We start from the raw sequence: 22026 nt of genomic DNA on the forward strand, positions 1-22026 counted from the left end.
TCGAAGCACAAAATGTTACCAGTCAATCTTTTTCTTTTTATCTAGGATAATTCGTCTTGCCTATAACCTGATGGCTACATTTGTTGTCAAATATACGAAAAAGTTTCGAACCCATCACATCAGAACAGATTTCGGTAAAATACAGTAATATACTGCCCATTACCAATTGTTACGACCGCTGCTTGTACAAGAGTATTTCCCCATCGTTACTTCCTTCATGTAAAAATTAGTTGGGCTAGAAAAACGAGATTTGATGTAACACACGAGAAATATTGAACGGTGGAGCGTGAAGAGTTGCAAGACGTCATATGGGGGTCGTTCAAATAGGTTACCCCGACTGCTTGACTACCTCGCACAAACGGGTATTGTTCAAAATTCTGCACGCCGGGACTTGTTCCAGTATCTTTTGCGTGTATATAAACGTTTTTTTTTTGTTACTTGTCCTCTCTGCTTGTATTTCTTTGGCCGTCAATTGTAAGGTCATTTCCTTTTGTGTTAATTGTTTTCGTTTACGTGCTGATAGCCGCAAACTAAGAAAAAGCTTTCTTCTCACTGCATTTGCCTGTGCTGAGGTATGCACACATGTTGGCTACCTCATGAATGTCCAAATGTCATCCTTCAGTGTTGTCTCTAAAGTGGGGTCCCGTGGCATTGTCGAGCTAACAGTCGTTTTTACTATAGGGCCCCCAACGTCATTTGTAGCTTGGTGGCAAACAACTCTTAATAGAAATAAAATATACTGCTTATGTACGCGTTCGTGGCGCCGTTCAGATTTATTTTTACAGCAAGCAGGTATCGCTGATTTTACTTTTTCATAACGTAACACCTTACATAACTCGTGCCTTTATTTAAGGCACGAAAAAGCATGAAGATATTTTGTAAAAAAAAAAAAAAAAAAAAAAAAAACAATATTCCGTGCAATGGTGCCTTGTGAATGACATTCGCCAAGTACCTCCAAGCAAAGATAATTCTGTTGCTGGCCATAACATTTCGTCCACAGTAATGCCCACTTTGTTTTGATAGTTTCGTTTTGCTTGAGGACTGGATATGGCGTTTACGATACAACGAAGTCTGAAAACCATGCCAGCATTCCGAGGAGGTGCACTTCATCTTGTGGCATGTTTTTCGGCTGGCATTGCTGCGAGAGTGCAGGAAAAAAAGACAAATTTGTACAAACACACGCATACGATCGTACGGTCAATTTGTGCGGGCATACTGCTTGGCGTAATTTTAGCCATAAATAAGGCCACCTTATCGCGGTGAGCGCAGTACATCAACCTAGAAAAACTGCGTCTTTGATAAACGTGCATTACGAGTAGTAATGCCCACAGCTTCGTGCTGACAACTAATTCAAGAGCAGCGCACTTAAGTGCATCAAAGAGACCATGAAATGATATTACTTGAGTTAGAAAAATCGCGCCAAAGATTGCTGTTTTATCACACATCACAGAACCTCAAAGCAAAACTTTTAAGCTGTACTGAATATAATAACTCCCGCCACGCAGAATCTCACCGTTACAAAGAGAAGTCTGTCGTTAAACCTTTGCTTGTTGACTAAATAAAAAAAAAAAAAAACCGTCAGACGTAATTATAAGCTCAGGAACTATGATGCCCCTTGCTTGCTTGATACAGTCATACACTAAAAAAAGAAAGAGAGAGAGAGAGAGTGGAGGAGGAGGAAAAAAAGGTTCGTTTGCTGTTCGGATTGGTCAGCGTAGTATTACAAGCATATATAGTTACCAACTCCTGATTTTTAATGCTGTGTCAGCCTATCGCATCAGTAGCACCGAAAATATCTGGAATCCTTCTGAGCGAGCCTTCTCTTGCCCGATTCCTCCCCCCCCCCCCCCCCCCTTTCCTGCACATTAGCGGGCCCAATACTACGCGGTGAGATGCCGTCTTAATCAGTTGCGGCGTGCAATGTTGGCTTTTTTTTTTTTTAATATTATAGGGTACACGCAGAGTTTTTACGTTTGACTCAGTTGCTTGTCAATCCAACCTCTACAGATTGGTTGCATTTGATTATGGAGTTTACACATGTAATTTTTTGTTTCATGTGTTATTCTTGGCAATACTCGATAATACTTGCCAATTAGGTAATGACTGCAACGTAAGGGAAACCGACCGAGAGGTCTCGTAGGGCATGTTTGCTGACGAGAAGCGTAAAAGCCAGTTAATGGCACAAACATTTTATACGCTCAGTGCGACAAGTTGAGCACTGCAGATCTGAGAAAACGCACGCCGACACATGCCTCGTCTTTGTGGAGTACGATTCGTCTGCCGAAGCAAATAACCTCGTGCTTACCTGCACATGGTCAATCATCGCGCTGATTTTCACGGGGTAATTTTTTCCCATAGTCTGTGGGGTATGAATCAGAACGAAAGCGCTGGTTACTGCCTCAGTACTCACAAAACATCTTGTATTGCATTTTCTCCTTTACGAAGTTTATCAAACTGCGAGTACTGTAGTGATGACGACTCGTTTACACTATTAAAGAACAAGCCGTATTTTCACTAGCATTTCCTTAACAGATACGGGCGTTGCGATACGCGGCACCCGCGTAACACTGAAAATTACTGGCTCCGAGTCGCGACAACGAATGCTTCGGATGTAGTACTGTATCTTTGTCAGCGGCCATGTTGACACAAACAGTGGAGGCAGTTACATGTTTTGGACCCTAGTTCTTTCCATACTATTTTGAAGCCAACCCACGATCTACAAAGAGAGTTAAGGAATACATTAAAATAAATGACATCTTTTTATTCTAACTGGATAGAAAAGTAAGTGAAAGAAAACAACGTCCACGTAGCAACTATTGTATGCAAAATTGACGCCATGCCAGCATGCGTTTCTTTCTTTTTACCAGAAACTGCCGAAAATAATATCAGGACTTCAAATTTTAATGAAGGCGCCTCTGCATATTTGTGTAGGCAAGTGGCTTCTAAAGAAGAAAATGTCAGAATAAAGGACATGCACAGGGTGTTAACGACTAATTAATCACGCCTCACAGGCATCAGTAATGTGGTTACGTGCTATTAATAAAAACGCAGTGTAAAAGTTAGAAAGCATACATCGAAACCAAAATATGGAAGTTCTGGCTAGTGTGTGTGAGATATTAAATAAAAAAAGATGTGAACACATTTCCTCAACAGCAACTAGATGTGCAGTGGCGCAACCTTATACCTAATGACGCACCGGTCAGACGTAATGTGTCAACACTTACCGTTGACGTGATTTCCATGCCTTCCAGGACTTTCTTCGCGCAGTTAGGGAACACGGAGTAAAATGGCACCGTTTCCTACATGAAGTTAGGGTTAGTTGAAATTGCTTGCAGTCGGCAAGATGTGCTGCCGTCAGCTCTTTCTTACCTTGAGGTCTTCCACGTAGGCGTAGCATATGCGGATGACAGAGCAAAGCCTTCTTGACTCCTGGAACAACGTATTAGTAGGCATAGTATTACGCTTCGGCAGGCGGTGATGAACACAAGAATATAATGCTGGGCTAGCTGTTGCTTATGCCCCGATGAAAAGCACCAGATACATGCACACATTTAACGTGCACTCCTTAGCTGTAGAACAGGCATTTAAAACAACAACAACAAAAACAGCAACAACAACAACAAAAAAAAAAAAACAGTAGAGGTCAATCTCGCACTTATTATTAGTATTGTCATCCTTGACTTTTAACCGGTGGATTAATGCACGCATCTAATTTGGATGGCGCAATGACGCGGCTAGACAGTTAACCGAAATAACGTTACCCAAATTAGTTAACCTTCATCGCACTATCGTATGCATTCCCGCGATTACCCACTTCGTTTGTAGAAATAACTTCAATAAACAGTGAAGTAAGCGAACTGAAATGAGGTTTGGGGCCACATTTATTTCAGCAGTGCGTTCAGATGAGTCGGAAAGCCGTTATAATAAAGACACTTTTGACACTCTCGTTCTGTGCATATAGGAATGGCAGAGATTTGTTTTGTGTGGTGTTTTTTTCGCCAATCGTATGTAGGTTGTTTCCACGGAGCTCGTCCGTAATACTGTAAAAATAATCATTTTTCAGCAAGCATTCGGCTCCTTTAGAGTAGTAATTACTGTGAAACAGATGAATCATGTTAACTGGTAAAATGGGAAGATAAATTCGAATAATTAACTTTTTTACTTGTGTAATTTCGTGCTTAGTTGAACTTTGGGCTCTCTCTGCTTGGCGTTAGTAAGTGCTATATATTAGTTCTTATAATACGTCACATCGCTCTCATTGCAGAACATATAATTATGGGCGCGCCTGCTTCAAACCAAAACAGCGCAGCCGCGCCCGCCAACCTTAGGCAGCGGCGCAAGTGTGGCCTGACCTCCTCTTTCCAACACTGACCACTGCTCGCTGCGCGCGCCCTTCAGACACATTAATTTGTTGTGACCCAGCAAAAATCCCGGCTACGTGCCTGGACTGCATATGTACAATAATGAAGGCTAGTTTGGTACTGTTCGTCGTTCAGGTCCCAAGTTTGTTACTTGGACCTGCGCTATGGAGCCTCTGTGTTGAGGCGTAACACTGAAGCTGTGGAAAGAAAGTGTCATATCTGGTATGGCATATCTTCCAAAGGATGTTTATTCATGCGAATTTATTGTAATTGTATCCATTAATTGTACGAATATCTTCATGAGGGAATTCGAGTATGACGTACATTACTACACAAACTCGCTTCAGGGGATATTTACCCATTTATTACCAGGCGTTTGAGCAGCTGACAGTTAAAACTCAGGTGACTCTATATTATTCTTTGTGGCAGAGACAAACTCCTTGTTGTGATTATGGGCAGCTTATTTCACGCCACGCAGGAAATACGACAGACGGCTGTGGCAAGTCGTATGCTCCGTTTAGACTATGTCACACAGCAGAAATATCAAATACCGACATGTTAACAAATAAAGGCTGCCTTCAACACCACTACTACAACCATCGTGTAATGCATCTGAAAACGCAGCTACTGCAACATAGGTTGCTGTCCTCACGACAAATGCTTTCTTATTTTCCAGACTACTACGACGATTCTAATAGCTGTCAATTTGTCATTTCCGTCGAAAGAACAATCTAATCTGCCGTTACTTTTTTAACCCTATTTAAGTAAATCGTTTCCTGTGTTGCATCCCACTGCGATGACTCAGTGATTTGGGCGCTCCACTGATGAACGCGTCATAGAATCCCGGCGGCGGCCGCCTTTTATCGACAGAAGCGAAAACCAAGGCGGCCGTGTGCTCTACGCTGTCAGTGCAAGTTTAAGAACCTTAGGTGGTCGAAATTCCGTAGCCCTGCACTAGGGCGTCTCTCATTGCCTGAGTCGCTTTGAAGAAGAACATTTATTCCATAAAATACAATTTTATGGTGGATTTAAGGGAGAAAGTTGCACGCGGCAACTTGACAAGTCCTCAACCTGTCTTGTGGCAGATGCAGCAATACAAATATATGTTATCACAAAAGGCATAACGTTATGTCAGAAGAGGGAAGAAAAAAAATACGTTATCGGCATGTTCTGAAACAAAGAACACAATTGAAATAAAAATAAAACATCTTATACAATGCCTAAATTACAAAAAATGATGGAACAAATGCTCTGTTTAGAAAGACCCGAAATACTGTAATAAACTATGTTTAGAACTGGAACTGCTATTAACAGTTTGAAGGATTATACCATTTAATAGTTTAGGCAGTGTGTAACAACACATTTGCATTCCATAGTTGGTACTCGGGTGTGGCACGAATGGATAATCAGGAAACCTTGTGCTTTAATAAATGAGATTTCTTTTCAGGTTGGCGTATTGTACCTATGTATTTTAGGTTATTTTTGCATTCTTTGGCATACTTAATGCTAATCTAAAATAAAAGTGGTTCGGAGATTGAATTAATTGTAGATCACTAAACAGCGGATCGGTCGAGGAATCAAAAGGTGCATTGCAGGCAGCCCGGATCGCCCTCCGCTGGAGACGAAAGATATGATAAATATTAGTAGTAGAAGTACCCCAGACGAGGAAGCAGTCGTTAAACCGCACAAATCAAACCAAACCAAATCAACGTCTCCTTTGTTGCTGCTCTTAAAATATGCTCTGGACACGACATTATCATCATTATTATCGCATTATTATCACAATGGCTGAACAGATCCGTAGCACCAATAAATAACGGGTATCTTTGTACCACTCCCTTTGGAGATGGTGCATGCAGTCGTGAAACCCATTATATCCCGATGAATTGATGAGAGGATAGATTATTGCTGGAATGCATTTCGTGACTGAGTACCTACTAATATTTTCTTTGAGCGAGACGGCTGTTTAAATCAAGGCCTGAAAAGCATATAGAAGAATGAGACATCTTTTGTTGAACTTTTTTAATGAAAGAGAGGCGAGAACATAGCTCACATCAAGCTCAACAGGTGAGATGCAGCTCTTACTTTTCTTAACGCTTTTCCGTGGGTACTGGAGTCACCCTCGTTTCCGAAAGTATTGAAATGCATTTAGTTGTCACATTAAACGGTTCGTGCGAAACAATGCGTATCATAGTGTGGTTATTTAGTCACCTTTACGATAGTTGGGTCAATTCCGAGAAACTTGAGATGTTCCTTGCACGACGCAAACAGCTCCGCCGCAAATCTGGCCGATTTCCCTAGTTGAATTGGATCTCGGAAAGGAAAAAACAAAAAACAAAAAGCAGTGCATCAATTTTCCTACAATCCCTCTATTTTTTGACAGGTATGCAAACAAGGCACCGCAGAATATTTCGGAAAGGAAATAGCTCGAAGAATTATTGATCTTCCCTGCATTATGCTTGCGTAAGGGAATTGCGCGTCTACTGAAGTAGCGACGGTGCTAACTGCAGTTTTGAATGCTATTACAGCTGCATATACATTCATTTGCTGCGAGTTACTGAGCCGATGCGACATTTTTCGTTACGCGAATTTGAATGCTGAGGTTTGCTGTTTATGAACTACAGCTTTCCTTCCTGGCCCTGTCGCTTTCAGTTAAATCATTAATAGAGATAAGCGTGACTTCTCAATGGAAAGTTCTCATGATCAGTCTACTGACTTCGCCGATAGCCTCCGTCTTGTATTAAACAGACGTAGTCATGTGACGATCAGTGGGAGGTTCTGCGCCTGTTTCGGTCAATGACTATGCCATTAGTACTTCAAGACATCGGTCTCAGCCCTTTGTCACTGAGTGACCTGCATTGCAGCAAGGTTTAGTGTTTGATCTTCGCAAACAATGGAAACACGTAAACGGTGGAGGATTAGGGCGTAGACATTCGAGAACACCTAGCTAGTCTGCATAACTATGCAACCCCTTGTGAGTCTTTGTAGCGCCGTGTTTTCATTGAACTAGCACTCTCTTGCATTTTTCAGGTTGTACCGAAGTTTCCTCACAGCCTTTATGTGTCCGTATACCGAACATTTCTACCAGAACACGCCAATAGAATGAGATAGTTACGACCGCATGTAACTCGTGAAGTGACCGAACATTTTTAACAGAAACAGAAAAAAAAAAAAAAAAGTCCTACGCGAGCCATCTAGTTACTCACTCAGCCTTTTGCCACACCACTTCATTCCCTGAGTCGTTCCTGCGCACTCGGTGTCGCGGAGGAAGAGCAAAGCGACAAGGAGTGCCGTGTTAAATGCAGACATTGTGAAAACGAACACGCAAGCACACACACAGTGCGCTGCGCTCGTTCTTCTAGGTGCGAAATCGAAAATGCCATGCACGGCGGGCGAAGGAACCAGGCTGCGCCCTCCACCGTCCTTTAGAGGCTGCGGAGACGTGGCCGACGTCCTGCTGTTTGCACGGGCTGCAGGTGACGCCGTCCTCCGGCGCATTATTTCACGCAGGGGCACAGCGCGTCGCAGGCTGTCATCATTTTCAGTAGGCTTTGAAATACACCTAGAAGGAAAAAAATTTAAAATTGCTCCATGTAGGCTACCCTTCAGGAGGTGTTGTCGGTAAGGTCCTGTTGTGTATTTATATTTATTTGACGCTTGTATTTATATTATTTGACGCTCTGTTTCACGAAAGGAAAGAGGGCAGCGCTGTCGCGTCTGACGCAACTCCGCCTTTCAAGACACGCACATACGTACACCGGGCGCCCCATGCCAAATGTAACCAAGGTTTCAAAAAAATGCGGTATGCCCTAACCATGCATTGAAACCGAATGAAAATCGTTGAGAGTCGCCTATCTTAGTCTGAAGTACTTTTTCGCTCGCCAAAGTTGATTAATCAGTCAAGACTAATCGGTAGTGTTTAAATATAGCCTTGAGCAGCGAAGTAGACGCGCAAATGCTGTAACTCGTGTCGAAGAACAGCTAACTGCGTTGTTTCCATCAAGCAACGTATGCATAAACGTTTTCTTTTGCCGGCTATAAATGGCAATAAAAAAAAGCTTCCGAGTGACAGCGGCACGATTTAAACATCCCGAAACGAGTCTCAAGATAATGAAATTTGCGTTTCCCAAGAGCGCTCTCTCCGATGTAGCTTTGTGAGCGATTCGCGTGAGTGATTTAGGCTAGCAGCTGGTCACGTGACAGCTTTTTTCTAAGGCCAGTAAGTAATGCTACGTTAAACAAAGCCTGATGGAACCAGCTTAGCTAGCCGTTTTTCGAGACGGTGTATATCTTTTTTCATTGGCACTTGGTTCCTGAAGCCAGTAATTAAAATTTAGCTAATTATTCTGTGGTAATCAACTCTCACGAACGAAAACACATTATGTACCCATACGCGACTATACGATAGGATAGGCGACTTTTAACAGCTCCTAGTTGGTTTCCGTGGGATAATCATCATCATTCTGACTATACCCACTGCAGGGTGAAGGCCTCTCCTATATTCCTCCAATTAACCCGGTCCTGTGCTAGCTGCATCCACTTGACCCCCGCGAACTTTTTAACCTCATCCGCCCACCTAACTTTCTGCCACCCCCTGCTACGCTTTCCTTCCCTTGGAATCCAGTTTGTTACCCTAAGCGACCACCGGTTATCCTCTCTTCGCACAGCATGTCCTGCCCATACCCACTTCTTGATTTACACTAGAATGTCAGTAACGGGAGTTATTTCTCTGACCCACTATGCACGCTTCCAATCTCTTAATGTTACCGCTACCATTTTTCGTTCCATAGCCCTGTGTTGTCCTCAACTTAAGTAAACCCTTTTAGTTAGCCTCTAGCCCTGCTGGGAAATGATTCATAATCATAAGACTATGAAAACTCGTCAATTCTACCGCTTTACTTGTAACCGTGCCTTGCGCGGACAGTGCGGAGTTTAATTTTTGTCGCAACGAAAAGAAAGATGGAAACATATGTTCGATGACTACTGGGAAGTTTACTAAATACATGAAGACTCCCTGTAAGCACTCACATATTGATTCTTTCTTTACAACGATTTTCCCGCCTGGTTAGCCAGCTGAGTAAAAAAGAATAGACAGTCAGCTAGACCCCTCTTAAATTGCTTGAGCTGGCTCTTAGAGGCTTTTGCGTTTTTTACGAGATTTATGTTTTCAAGAAAGATAGCCTAAAGTTTTCAAGAAGTATTTTCGACAGGAAGAACCTTGGGGATGTGTATCTGGATATGAATGTCAGGAATATATGGCTTTTATTTTCATATGGAGAGAAGTCATTTAACGTACCATAATTTAGCATTTCTAAGTGATACGTTTATTTTTATGTTGAAATCGAAATCAATCTCCCGGAAATTTCATTCTGCGTGCGCATTAAGAATCGTTAATTTTATTGTGGCTTTTATTTATGTTCCTGAAATATATTTCCTACGTATAAGGAGAATAAAATATTTGGAATATTATTAATAGGACAAACAAAGACACAGTAACTGGCTTACTTTAATTAGTGCCTGAGTCGCGCCTTGAATGAAGGGCGAAAGGAGGTAGTGGTAAAAGTGAGATCAAAGGAGGCGCCGTCACTATCACCTCCGATGCTCAATGACGGTTACTGACGTCGCGCACTACATAGGTGTCTTTTTTCATTTTTTTCTTGGAAACAACAGTAATCTGCCCCACTGTCGAGCAAGAGAGTAAGGCGCGTCGTTCAAGCTGTTGAAATTGAAATCAAGATTAGCGCTATTTGCTGCAAGCAATAGAGTCGAATTCCTGCGGGCTGAGTGGGGCAGGTTAAAACACCCGACGAGGCTTACTTACCTTCTTACTTACTTTGAAATGAAAATAAAGTTATGACTGTGATAATTGTGATAATGCACAAAGAAACATCAACAAACACGACCCCAAACTCAACTGAACATTTGTGCATGCACCTGCATAGCTGCAGCTTTGAACATGAACAACTTGAGAACGCCCCAAGTACAGCGTAGCAAACCAGAAAGGCCAACTCTCCTCCACGTATGTCCTGCTTTTTTCTTTTTTTTTTTATGTCCCACTTCTTTTCTTTTTACAATTCGTAACACGACGTGTTGACTGTACACTACCAATAATTGTATACGCGTTACAAGTGCCTTCCAAGGAAGTTTGATGAGAATCGATTCCTCGCCTCTTATCTCGGCATTTACCGAATTATAGCCTCCCCAAAAAATAGGGTATAGTTTAATGATAAATCGAACAAACAACAGGCCAGACCATATGACCTTTTTTATTCAAGTTTTGCATAGAACCTGTACTCTTCGGGCCACGCAACATCTTAGACTTGAAATTTCTGGCAAGAAAGCACAGACAGCGGCGGCAGAGACGTAAACTACGCCAGGGAGTTTGTGCTCGAAGCAGAGCACCAGTTATCAGCCCTGAGCGGCCTTCGCCTGTCGATCAGAGCGTTATACTGACGGAGACTGCAAGGAATGTCACCGATAGAGTCCGTCGTGGCAAGTGTGACAACCCACTAATTGTACCTGTCAGCAAAACCTTGAGTCTACTAAAAGCACGTGGTTTCGATCTCTTTACTTACTTTCGCCCATCACAGGGACAGTATATGGCTCCGTTTCTCGATGAAGCCAACGGTGGCACCAGCGTGGCTTAGAAAGCACGCAGGAGCCCGCGTGCTCTCATAATTTATTTCTTGCAGAGTTATTATTGCCGGGGGGGGGGGGGGGGGGGTAAATACAATCTGTATACAGCTAAGGCCTGCCGTGATCTGCAATCACTAAGTACCGCAAAAGTAAAAGAGTGCGAACAAAGCCACCGTTCTGGGTGTGCGCCCGTTTGTTTACCGGCGTCAGGCCCGCGCGAATTTACTCGTGCATGCCTATCTTTCCGGCCCTGCTGCAAGCGGTAGCGCAGGCAGGTTACTGAAGCCCGCAAAGCAAGAGGAGTATAGATTCTGAAAGAGCCGCTGCATTTGATATGCACCGCTAAGACGCCTCGGAGACGGTGCTACTGCCGCCGTGTATCGGCCGAGGCAGACGCCGATCCGAATCGCGCTCGTCATTCAGGCCACTCGCCTAAGCGTCATAGAGATTTCGGCGTTAAACGCGTATGAGGGAAATGCGGCTGCTGTTGCCAGCATCGATCTTTTGTCAGAATACTGTGTCCGCAGCGGGGCTCTTTTGCAACTGCATTCATTATCTGCTTTCCGCTCAGCAAATGAGCGCGAGCGCGAGGAAATGAGGTTCTAGACACTCACAGAAGCACAGGTCGGCTCTCGGATTGCTCCTTCAGCAGCTGCCAACTCATGTTTAGCTTCGCACTGTCTCTAAAACAGAAAAGTATTACATCTGTATCAATGACCAGTGGCTATTAAACAGGCACTATCGCCTCCTCTTAAGGCGTATACGAAATGACAGTTTTTCCTGCGCCGTCTTGTTATCGGTAGGGCAGAAGCTTACTATTCGGGGTTTTTCATAAATGACGTGGAACTCTGTTTACCTGAGCAAGAAACGCCACTGCCGGCGTTGTAACATGGTACCAGCAACTTGTCTAATCAGCGAAGAGCGCGATTTGAACTTTTTTTTTTTTGCCCCTGTATTCCCTAAAAATGCGCGTAGCCGGAGAAGGGAATTTAGTTTATTACCCCTAAATGCGAGAATATCACAAAATGGATAGGGTTAGTGTGTACAATGCAAGATTGGGAACAACAAGAAACATAAAAAGGTGCAATCGGCAGGCTATTTATTTGCAACATCGTAGCATAATTTAAATGTCCATCTGCAAAAGACAAGCACGTTGGAGTGAGACCGCTATAATTGAAATCTTAGGTATGCAATGAAATGATAGGGAATTAAACAAAATGGAAAATGTAATAGACTACGTCTTTAGGCGCAAATATGAACAAGACCCACTCGTATTAATAGCACAAGGAAACAAAATATATAAACACGATGAAAGATATTTATAAGCCGAAATTCACTGCATATCTAATCATGAGATTTTGATGCGAGCTTAGTGGAGTGTATACCCATAAAAGAGAATTCATGTTATAAATCGGGCATTATAGATGACTGAGGAAGGTATACATGTTTTTGTTGTAATATTTAAAGGGATTGAGGAAAATCTAACGAAAAACAATTGAAACACAATAGCCATATCGAGAAAAAATGGAATTTAATTCTTTCCTTATACCGAGGGGACACAAAAATTTCAGAAAGGAATGCGCAGAATTTTAGTGCAATCATAAATTCTTTACTGTACGACATCCCAGCGTGGATAATAAAATTGTCTGTTTAATGATATACGAAGGGAAATATATTTGCGAGAATTAGAGACGCAGTGTTTACAAATGTTTACAAGAATACTAAATATATCCATTTATAAAATGAGGGAATTGAAAAAAAAAAAAACAGAATATTCGTTTTATGCGTTAGAATGTTAAAAATGGGTAATATATGACAGAGACCTCTTCGTGCTAGCCAGGCATGAAAAAAAAAAAAAAAGAATTGTCCCCTTACAGCATTCTGACCTATACGAGTATACTCCGCAGTGCAGTGCCAAGATCGTCCTCAGAGTATCTTGCAGAAAACTGGCTGCTTTAGTGCTTGTGGCCAGTAATCGTTCAGAACATGCCCGCTGCCTTCAATGTCGCCCGAAAAGCAGTGGATCAACTCAGAAACAGCAGAAACGGAAGTTACAGACAGGCACCTGTCGATAGTCCGGATAGGGCAAAGCAATCACCTTTGTCCGCGATAAGATAACACGAATGAAAACTCATCTTTTTGCGCTAAGCTGTAGGCTGAACCTACAAAATAAGTGCGTATATGCTTGCTACTTTAGGAATCGCTAAGACACCATTTTTGCTAAGCTGGGCCAGGGGCTGCGATAGTTTCGTGCCGACATGCGCAAAAATGCTCCCCCCTCGCGGTTGGCGAAAAAGAAAAAAAAAATCCTAAACTGAAGTGCAGTCCGCTTGTGATCTGTCGAAGGGATGAACGGAGATAATTTACCAGAAGCGAAATGCCTCATTCATATTTAACCAGCCAAAGGACGAGATACAGTGAAGAAGAGGACAGGACAAGGCTGGACTAGCAACTGAATGTTTATTGAACAGAAGAAAACAACGAAGACTCCTTCCGAAAAGCACGCGCACAACCCAACCGATGGAATGGCAGGAAATTGAGAAGAAGATGAAAAAGAAAATTCAAAGCCAATTCAAAGTCAAGATAGAGCGAATTCCTATCGCTCTATTAGGTCGATAGAATAGATTTGATCGATGACATTTCGTGTCATCGATCAAATTAAACTTGAATGTGCATGTTAAGCAAAACGTGAACATGTGAAACTCCTTGTCTTAAAATTATAATTATGTCGATCCCCGGTTTCGTTACTTTTATCCCGCTTTTTTTCTTCTTCGGGCAAGGGTCATGGATCGCACACGTGAATTACTTTTATGATTACAATGCGCCCGAGGAGCATGTTTCGGAAGACTGTGCCTAGGTAAGAATACCGGGCGCTGTCAAGGCGGTGATGCTACCGACCGAGGTTTAAAAAAGGGTGTGTCAGTGCACGTTAAAGAACCCAAGGTGGTCGAAATTTCCGGAGTCCTCCACTACGGCGTCTCTCATAGCCTGAGTCGCTTTGGGACATTAAACTCCACAAAGGAACGAACGAAATGAAACGAAAACGCCTGACAGATCAAAAGAACACAACAAACTGAGATACACTTGCATGCCATTGTTCTGTCCGTTTGGAACAACGTTTCCAATATTTATTTCGGCCACAGTCCACTGCACCTCGACCGCTAGATTCACGGAAGAGAACTTTGTTCATATATGTATAGACTACTGTGCGTATAATGACCAAGTTTGGAAGATGCATGACACATTCGTTTATTAACCCCGCTAACCAAAATTGTGGAAATAGTTTGTTTTATTCGAACGTATTTCTTCCCCTTGTATCCGCCCTTAACCAGGAGATCAAGAAAGCAAAATTTAGGCAAATGTTCTTAGCAGTTACCACATCAATTGTCTGAGGGGTACTGTGTGAGTTGTATTTCTTGCGAAATCAACCATTGGCAGCCAGGATATCTAATGCGAACGCCAAACATCTTGCGACACTACTTTAGAAAGGCTGGCCATGATTTTTCACCAGGGCATATCACATTTGTTAATCCTCTCCCGAATATTTCCAGTGATTGCGAAGAACAAGCATGCCAGCGTTACGAACCGCATATCCATCGCACGCCAGTGAAAAAAAAAAAGAAAAAAAAAAGAACGCTGATTTATAAGTGGCTCGAACAGAAAAAAAAAGTTTTGAAATCGAACTGCTGTTATCTATATTTCAAGACGCAACAGGATTCAATCCAAAGGTGTATCGACACGTCTTTCATTCCGTGATAACGCCTTTAAAGGCTAGGATACTAGCATAGAAATCACACATTCGCAGCATCCTCGAATACGGTTGCGTTGTTTGGAATACGTATACAAGCAGTAAACTGGAATCTGGGCATAATAAGGTCCCACGTCTTGTTTGCGGGAGATGCGAAATGTATTTTTCGCTATCTACTTTTCTTCACCAACAAATCCTCACTGCTCTTTCCGCCCGTTGTAGTCTTGAATGCTTCAAATTTATGCAGTCGTTAGTCCTTTAAGCTTGTTTTTCTTCCAAACCTTCATCTACAAGAAGGCACCACATCCTAAGCATTTCTATTTTTTATGTCCGCACTTACTTAACTAGGTACAGCATTTTCTCTCAAGCCATTGAAGTCTTTAATTACTTAAGCAGGTAACTTTTGTTATTACCATTAGCAAAATTCTTACAAGCTTGTTACACTGTACGCTGCTTTCTTCATTTCTTTGTATTGCACCTTACTCGTGAAGATAGCCTTGCCTAGACTGCAGTAGGTACAAACTAAAACCAACCAAACAAACAAAATAAAAAATAAAAAAAGTGGGGCATTGGTGGTGCGTGCCATACAAATCTCCGACCATATGCGAAAGCGAGAGCAGCAATTGAACATCGGATTCCCCTATTAACGTTGCTTTCTTGCCTGCCCGCTGTACTATTCGTTCTTTCCTGTGCGCTTAGGATAAAGAAAGAAAAAGTATCCGTTGAATGCCTTGTTTTTCTTTTAGTGCAAGCCGCACCTGCGCTTGGAGGTGCTGTTTGTCCATCCCCCCCCCTCTCTCTCTCTCTCTCTCTCTCTCTCTCTCTCTCTCTCTCTCTCTCTCTCTCTCTCTCTCTCTCTCTCTCTCTCTCTCTCTCTCTCTCTCTCTTTTTTACTTGTGTTTTATGAGCGGGCGATGTGGCCTATAAACAGCACTTGCTGAACGCTTTCTGTATCCTTGAAAAAGGTTCCTAGGTTAGCACTAAATGTTTTTTTTTTTTTAATGAGTTGAACAGTAGAGTAAGTTTGACAGTGTTTTGTGCCGTGTAGTTTGGGCCACCGGAATGGAAACTGTGTTGGTCACGAAAGCGGTAATGAATGACCGTCTTAAAAGTAATATAGAGAAAGAAAAACGGCTCCCAAATGAAGATGAAGTAACTGGAGACCGACTGAAAGACGACTGAGTAATGCTAATACAAAAAGGTGCCACTTCATATGCACGAAGCTTAGTCACCTCAAATGCACCAGAAACAAGTAATAATGGACCACAATAAATGGTCATACCAGAGAGTCGAAAAATTCTAGATGCATAGGCAGATTCAATATTGTTCATTGTTAAAAACTTTAAATTGATATTGACTGATAAAGCTATAAACATGGCAGATCAACGTTAAACTTGAATCACCTATAAGCGTGATAGTTGAAAGGCCATAGGAGAATGGTTAATATTCATTCCATCACCTAGGCCATCAATACGGCTCATTTCACAGCAGGCACGACCGAAGCACTCTTGCTGATTGGATCGCTCATTATTTGGAAAGAACTGCCCGAGACCATATAATAATGCTCAATGTGTTTAGTCTTCTTTTCGTGTGCCATATCAGCGGAGCTTCGCTGAGGAAACTTTCGCTCTTTTGGTTGCGAGGCCGACGCCGAAAAAAGGAAACAGAGAAAAGCACTTTACAAGAACGTGGACAGGCACCAAGGCGTGAGCCGCAGTTAGTGTGTCCTTGCTGTGGCTACCTGAAGCGGGTAACTGTGATATCGATACCCAGAAAGACAGCAGCAAAACACACTCTCCGGCTTATGAAAATGCGCAGTGGACAAGGCGAGCCCCGGTTAATGTAGATGCCAGCCAGCACTCGCTATGATAAGGTGTCACCTGCTGCACGATGGGTTCTTTCGTGAGGCAGTAAAGATGTTAGAGATGCCGAGCACGAGCAATAACGGCGTTTCTGAATTCTGTGATTATGCTCTGCGCAGCCTTATTCTTGTTCTTACTGAGGTCTTAATTTTGCTTCTAGTCCCAGCACATGGATTAACCGAGTATACTAACTGCAAAGTGATATTATTTACCCGTTTCTAAAATGAGCTGGCTGATTTTGCAGCAAGGCGGGCTTGATTTATATGAGAGTTAGATGATTAGACAATTAATTAAATAAAATTAACTAATCAGTATATTTACATTTAAAGGTTTTATTAAATCGCAAAACTCAAGGACGTCAACATCTCAACTGAGTCCCATTTCTAAATTTTCGTAATCGGCCGTGTGTTTTGAAAACGATCAATGCCAAAAATATTTATTTGAAAGCTCGTTGAGTTGCCTTTGTCGCACCAATTATTATAAAATATCGTCGTTACGCGGGCTAATGTCGCCGAAACAATATTGACTGCTTTACGTCTTCAACCACGCTAGCAGCGACTATATCTATTGCATAATACGATATACGCCATTTTCTGAATGTGCAATGCCAGAAGTACAACAGAAGAAGCCTTCAGATGCCTGTTTTGCAATCGCCCACCGACTAAGAAAATTTAAAAATGGCGCTCACCTTCGATATCCATAGTTTGGCAATAATATTACCCCGTAAAATCGGAATAAAATTTTAATTAGTTAATTTTATTTAGTCAGTCGTATAATAATCAATATCTATCACGTACATGCGCAGACATAAGTAAACGGAGCACACTTTTCCGTTCAAATTAAAATCGCTCCTTCTGTTCTGGGCATAAGAAAACAATATTTGTCCTAGTGAAAGGGCACTGGCGTCTAATACCGGTTGGAGTTTCATTTGGTTTAAAAGAACTTTTAGACGGGCTAGATGGTTCTCAGCTTCAGACGGCATTCTTAGCGAAAAAAAAACACACACATGCACAAACAGTTTCAATTATGCCACGCATGAAAAATTTTAGAAGAAAATAGCGTGGTCCGTTGGCTTTGGTCCGCACCGGTGCATGAAGTCCAACTTGCTAAAAAGCTCACCTTCAGACCGCAGAGACATGTCTCTCGTAGTTTTTGAAACACAAATTTATAAACAGCTAAAAAAAAAAAATTATCCAAGTGGTCTAATCGCTCTACAAAAGGCTCCACGAAGGAGGATTTGATTCAGGCACGACCGACGTTTGCACTATGCAACTTCACAAACGTCATACCACCGAAACAAGCGCCGAGATACGATATTTTTACGATATTTTGTTAAGGTAGCTCCTTACGGCAAGGAACGAAATTCGTTAAATACTCGCACAGACGGAAAGCAAAATTGAACACCTCATGCTCTTTCTACCCTTGCTCCTGCTTTCGTTAGTCTTAGTCCCTGGCTGATTACCGTTATATCCTAGATATCATTGTTATCGCAACTTACTACCGTATCCCCGAAGGCCGCTGTGCTGTGCTGCGGATAACCAAAATGTCGCGTGCTCGCTGTGATCAGCATCCAGATCGCCTGCCAGCGCATGCGCATGGCCCATGCAGATGCTATAAAACTGACAGGAAGAATCACCGCCTCGTCAGTTCATCTTCAGGTTCCGTTCCGGCACGACACCTCAAAGTACCATGGCCCGCACTAAGCAGACCGCCCGCAAGTCGACCGGTGGAAAGGCCCCGCGTAAGCAACTCGCTACCAAGGCGGCGCGGAAGAGTGCACCGGCAACCGGCGGAGTCAAGAAACCTCATCGATACAGGCCTGGTAAGTTGTTTTCTTCTTGTTTTTGAGCCGCATGGATCGTTTCATTACGAGCAGACACTGCTGCAGGTACGTTACGACGTCCTTTTGATTTATTGTAATTGCAAGCCGCCTAATGGTGGCGCAGGTTTTCTTTCTGCTGTTGGGCAAGGGGCTTCTTCTTGCAAAGTGGTTAATGCCGCTCGGTTTACTATGCGTAATTTAGCTCAGTGTCGTTCTCGGGGCCTAATTATAGTGGGCGAACTTCTGGCCTCGACTAGTACTTAGTACTAGGCGCACCCTCATTATTTACAACAACGAACTCCGCATTCTTCTCCTGTCGCGCAGTGACAGTCTCTGCGGCGTTCAGTGGCTAGGTGCTAACTGTGCCGTCGCGTGTGTTCCTCTTCAATTTTGGTCAGAGCACTGACGCTATCTAACCTACGATCTGTTCTCGTGTTCCCTCCTCTGTTCTTAATGCTCTCCGGCTTCCTTTCTCCTGCAGGTACTGTTGCTCTCAGGGAAATCCGGCGCTACCAGAAGTCTACGGAGATGCTGATTCGGAAGTTGCCCTTCCAGCGTCTCGTTCGCGAGATTGCCCAGGACTTCAAAGCTGACCTACGGTTTCAGAGCTCGGCCGTGCAGGCTATCCAGGAAGCTTCCGAGGCTTATCTTGTGGGTCTTTTCGAAGACTCCAATCTGTGCGCCATCCACGCCAAGCGCGTCACGATCATGCCCAAGGACATCCAGCTCGCCCGACGAATTCGCGGTGAACGGGCGTAGCCTCCTTGCCCGCAGCTGCAATTCATCATGTCCCTTGTAAATAGACCAGTGTCCCATCTTCATCGAACCGCGCCCGATGGGTGCTTTTATTCTTCGCATTTTCAATAAAATTCCCTTCCTCCGGTCTAGCCCTTTGCATCTTTTTAATTTGATGACTGAACTTCTTCCTAGCGTGCATATTTGTGCTACCGTTGCACCGTTGCAACTCAACCTCATGACACTTCTGTGCCGCTGTCTACGCGGCTGCGTCGACATAGTCAGTAACGAAACATTATTCCTGGCGGTCACCCTTCTACTCGTAAAAATGGGTTCTGCCAACTTCCTGAACACCGCATAGTTTTTACACTTCTAGTACATTACTGAGCTCTAGAGACCGCAAGACTGTAGCTTCCTCGTAGCCTGCGTTACGCCAGATTAATTTTGTTTTTAATGCTTCGTTACGTTGTCACAATGCCGATCTGCAAGCTCCGCGAATCCCGTAGATTAGCCTACCTTATCGCTTTGAAGGCCACGTCTAAGCTTCCCACATTTCAACAACGCGCTCCGAGCGGTAGCGTCAGATGTGCTTGCCTGAAGTCGAGAACACGGAAAGCGTGCGCTCCAGTAAGCTGTGGTACAAATGACCCGAGCCCTGTTCACTGGCTAAGAAGCGAGGTGTCGACACTATGGCGAGAAGACACGTGTCTGCGTACGGGGATGACCCAGCTCGGCTGGGAAGTCTCGCTCAAGGACAATTCGTGCCGCGAAGGTATGAATCGGTTCCTGGGAGCTAGCTGGGTCCGCACTCTAACGCAATATGGAAAACAAAACATACCGGGGAAGTCTTGTTTGCTATCACACCTCATGTCAGTTGCGCAAAGAGCATCTGCGTTGTTTGAAGTGAATCAAGAGCGGACACTTGACGGACGAGCGGGCCGGGCTGGGCGTCGCGCACAAGCCGCACGGACGCGACGGTCGCCGCTGGTGTTCGGGCATGTATATGCTCTCGTGTATGCGAAGCGTCCACGCTTTGCTGCGTAGGCTCGAGGAGGGTCCGGAGGTCGTTTGCATTTTTTAAATCGAGGGCTCATGCATTCCCTCAACAAACGCGCGCACCAGTGCCCTGCTGTCATGTGGGCTCGTACGCGTGACGTCGCAATGCTCTTTCGCCGTTTACTTCATTGTCACTGCTCTTTCGTGAATAGGGCGTGGCCAGCTGTTTGTAATTATACTTGAAATGCTAAAGAATAAAACTGTCCCAAGGTTTGAGTACGGAACTGTACTTTTTCCTTTTTCTCAGAAAGCTTGGCCAGATTTCGCTATATTTTTTTTCGAAGTGACGGTTCTTGTAAAGTTAATGGAAACATTCTCAAGGCAAACTCGGCATTAAGAAGCAGGTATAGGCGTGATTTATATGTATTTCTCTACACTGTCAGCGACCACGACATGCTATTAATGTCGGCACGCTGTAACGATGGCATTTACCCGCTCGAGCTTAAAAATATGAATATACGGCTGATCACGCGAGCACGACATTTTGTTTGGCAGCAGCCCTTCACATTTCTGACCAAGGTTCCTTTTCAGCAATCTAGGCCTATCCTAATCACATCAGCGATCAATGGGCGTCAAACCTGACGGGAGAAATAAGAAAAAAACAGATAAGGTTGCGAACCAACTTGGCAGTCGTTTTCCCGGACAATTTTGATCTGTCAGCTAGGAAGAAAAGATGAGCATGGTACTTTGGCAGGACCGTGTTTGTTTATTGCGCAAACACGTTCACAGCTTTATTATTTGAGAAATATTCGCTGCCACGTTACAGTGACTGGGCTACATTCGCTGTACTACGTCCCTGTATTACGTCACTGGCTGTACTACGTCACAGGTATTTGCAGTCATTGTCCATTATCAGTATCCTTTAAGGGAGCGGTGAGTATCAGGAGTTAGCACACTTGATAACCTTAGTCGCAAATATGATGAGGCAGTAATAAGTGTAATGTGTATTACCGCGTTATTGCCTTGGTGGCACATATTCCATAAAACCGAACACAACAGGATATGATCTACTCTACGAGTAACGCTCAGGTGGTGTCATTTGCGGACAGCACAGCCTTCTTTGTCATAGGTACTTCGAAAGCTGACGTTGCAAGAGGAACAAGCGATACACTAAGTCAACTGCCCTCATGGGAAGAAGCAAATTGTCTGCGTATAAATCCAATAAAAACAAGAATTATACCTATCAAAGTAGTGTAATAGCTGACTAACGGAGCTTGTGACGTGTGTAAAGACACCGAGTCATCTTTTAAGACAATTTAACTTGGAATGCATACATAGCACACGTTAGGTTTAAATTCTCTTCAGCCCTTGGATAAATGTGTTGCTCTCATATGAAATACTGCGGCATAGTTCGGGGCACAACGGGAATAATAAATCTTCGAAAATTGCATTGGCTACAGAAAATAGATATCCGATCCATATCACATGTGACTTTCCTATTCCCTGCAAGAAATATCTTTGTAAAGTATGATATTCTTCTAGTCTTCGCACTCTATCTTTGAAGGTTGTTATCAGGTTATAAATACGTACCATTCGCAATTCTGTGATACCCCTTTCATAGTACTTGGACAAAACGCCAGGCGTCTTATATCACCGCAACACCAAGAGCTTGTTCTATGAATCAAACCTTAAGCTACAACCTTCCCACCTTGCTAGACAAATGAAGACGCGACAATTTTGATTTAACTCATAATTCAAAACACAGAATCCGTGCTTACTACCGGGACCATTTCTGTCTTAAAAAAAAAAAAAAAAAGGAATCTTTTACACGAGACATAAAATTCCGTGTTCATTATTTCGTGATAT

General features: G+C 43.2%; 2 protein-coding genes across 3 annotated transcripts; one reads left to right on the forward strand and one right to left on the reverse strand.

Moving 5' to 3' along the window:
* Nucleotides 1-986: 986 nt before the first annotated feature.
* Nucleotides 987-18127, reverse strand: LOC146190679 (uncharacterized). 2 transcript variants are annotated; one of them, XM_084601063.1, is made up of 6 exons: nucleotides 17727-18127; nucleotides 6573-6673; nucleotides 3370-3429; nucleotides 3225-3299; nucleotides 2306-2359; nucleotides 987-1138 (listed from the first exon to the last, which is right to left on the reverse strand). In XM_084601063.1, exons 1-6 carry the CDS (start codon nucleotides 17743-17745, stop codon nucleotides 1055-1057), a joined length of 393 nt encoding a protein of 130 aa, XP_084457189.1. In that variant the 5' UTR covers nucleotides 17746-18127; the 3' UTR covers nucleotides 987-1054. The 2 variants fall into 2 exon arrangements, with proteins under 2 accessions (XP_084457189.1, XP_084457190.1); XM_084601064.1 differs by lacking the exon at nucleotides 2306-2359.
* A 111-nt stretch (nucleotides 18128-18238) lies between these two features.
* On the forward strand, nucleotides 18239-19316 carry LOC146190680 (histone H3-like). The gene is made up of 2 exons (XM_084601062.1): nucleotides 18239-18429; nucleotides 18911-19316. Exons 1-2 carry the CDS (start codon nucleotides 18297-18299, stop codon nucleotides 19186-19188), a joined length of 411 nt encoding a protein of 136 aa, XP_084457188.1. The 5' UTR covers nucleotides 18239-18296; the 3' UTR covers nucleotides 19189-19316.
* The last annotated feature ends 2710 nt before the right edge of the window (nucleotides 19317-22026 follow it).

Source organism: Amblyomma maculatum, chromosome 4 (assembly GCF_055883805.1).
Source record: "Amblyomma maculatum isolate TAMU_Amacu chromosome 4, ASM5588380v1, whole genome shotgun sequence".
Lineage (NCBI taxonomy): Eukaryota > Metazoa > Arthropoda > Arachnida > Ixodida > Ixodidae > Amblyomma > Amblyomma maculatum.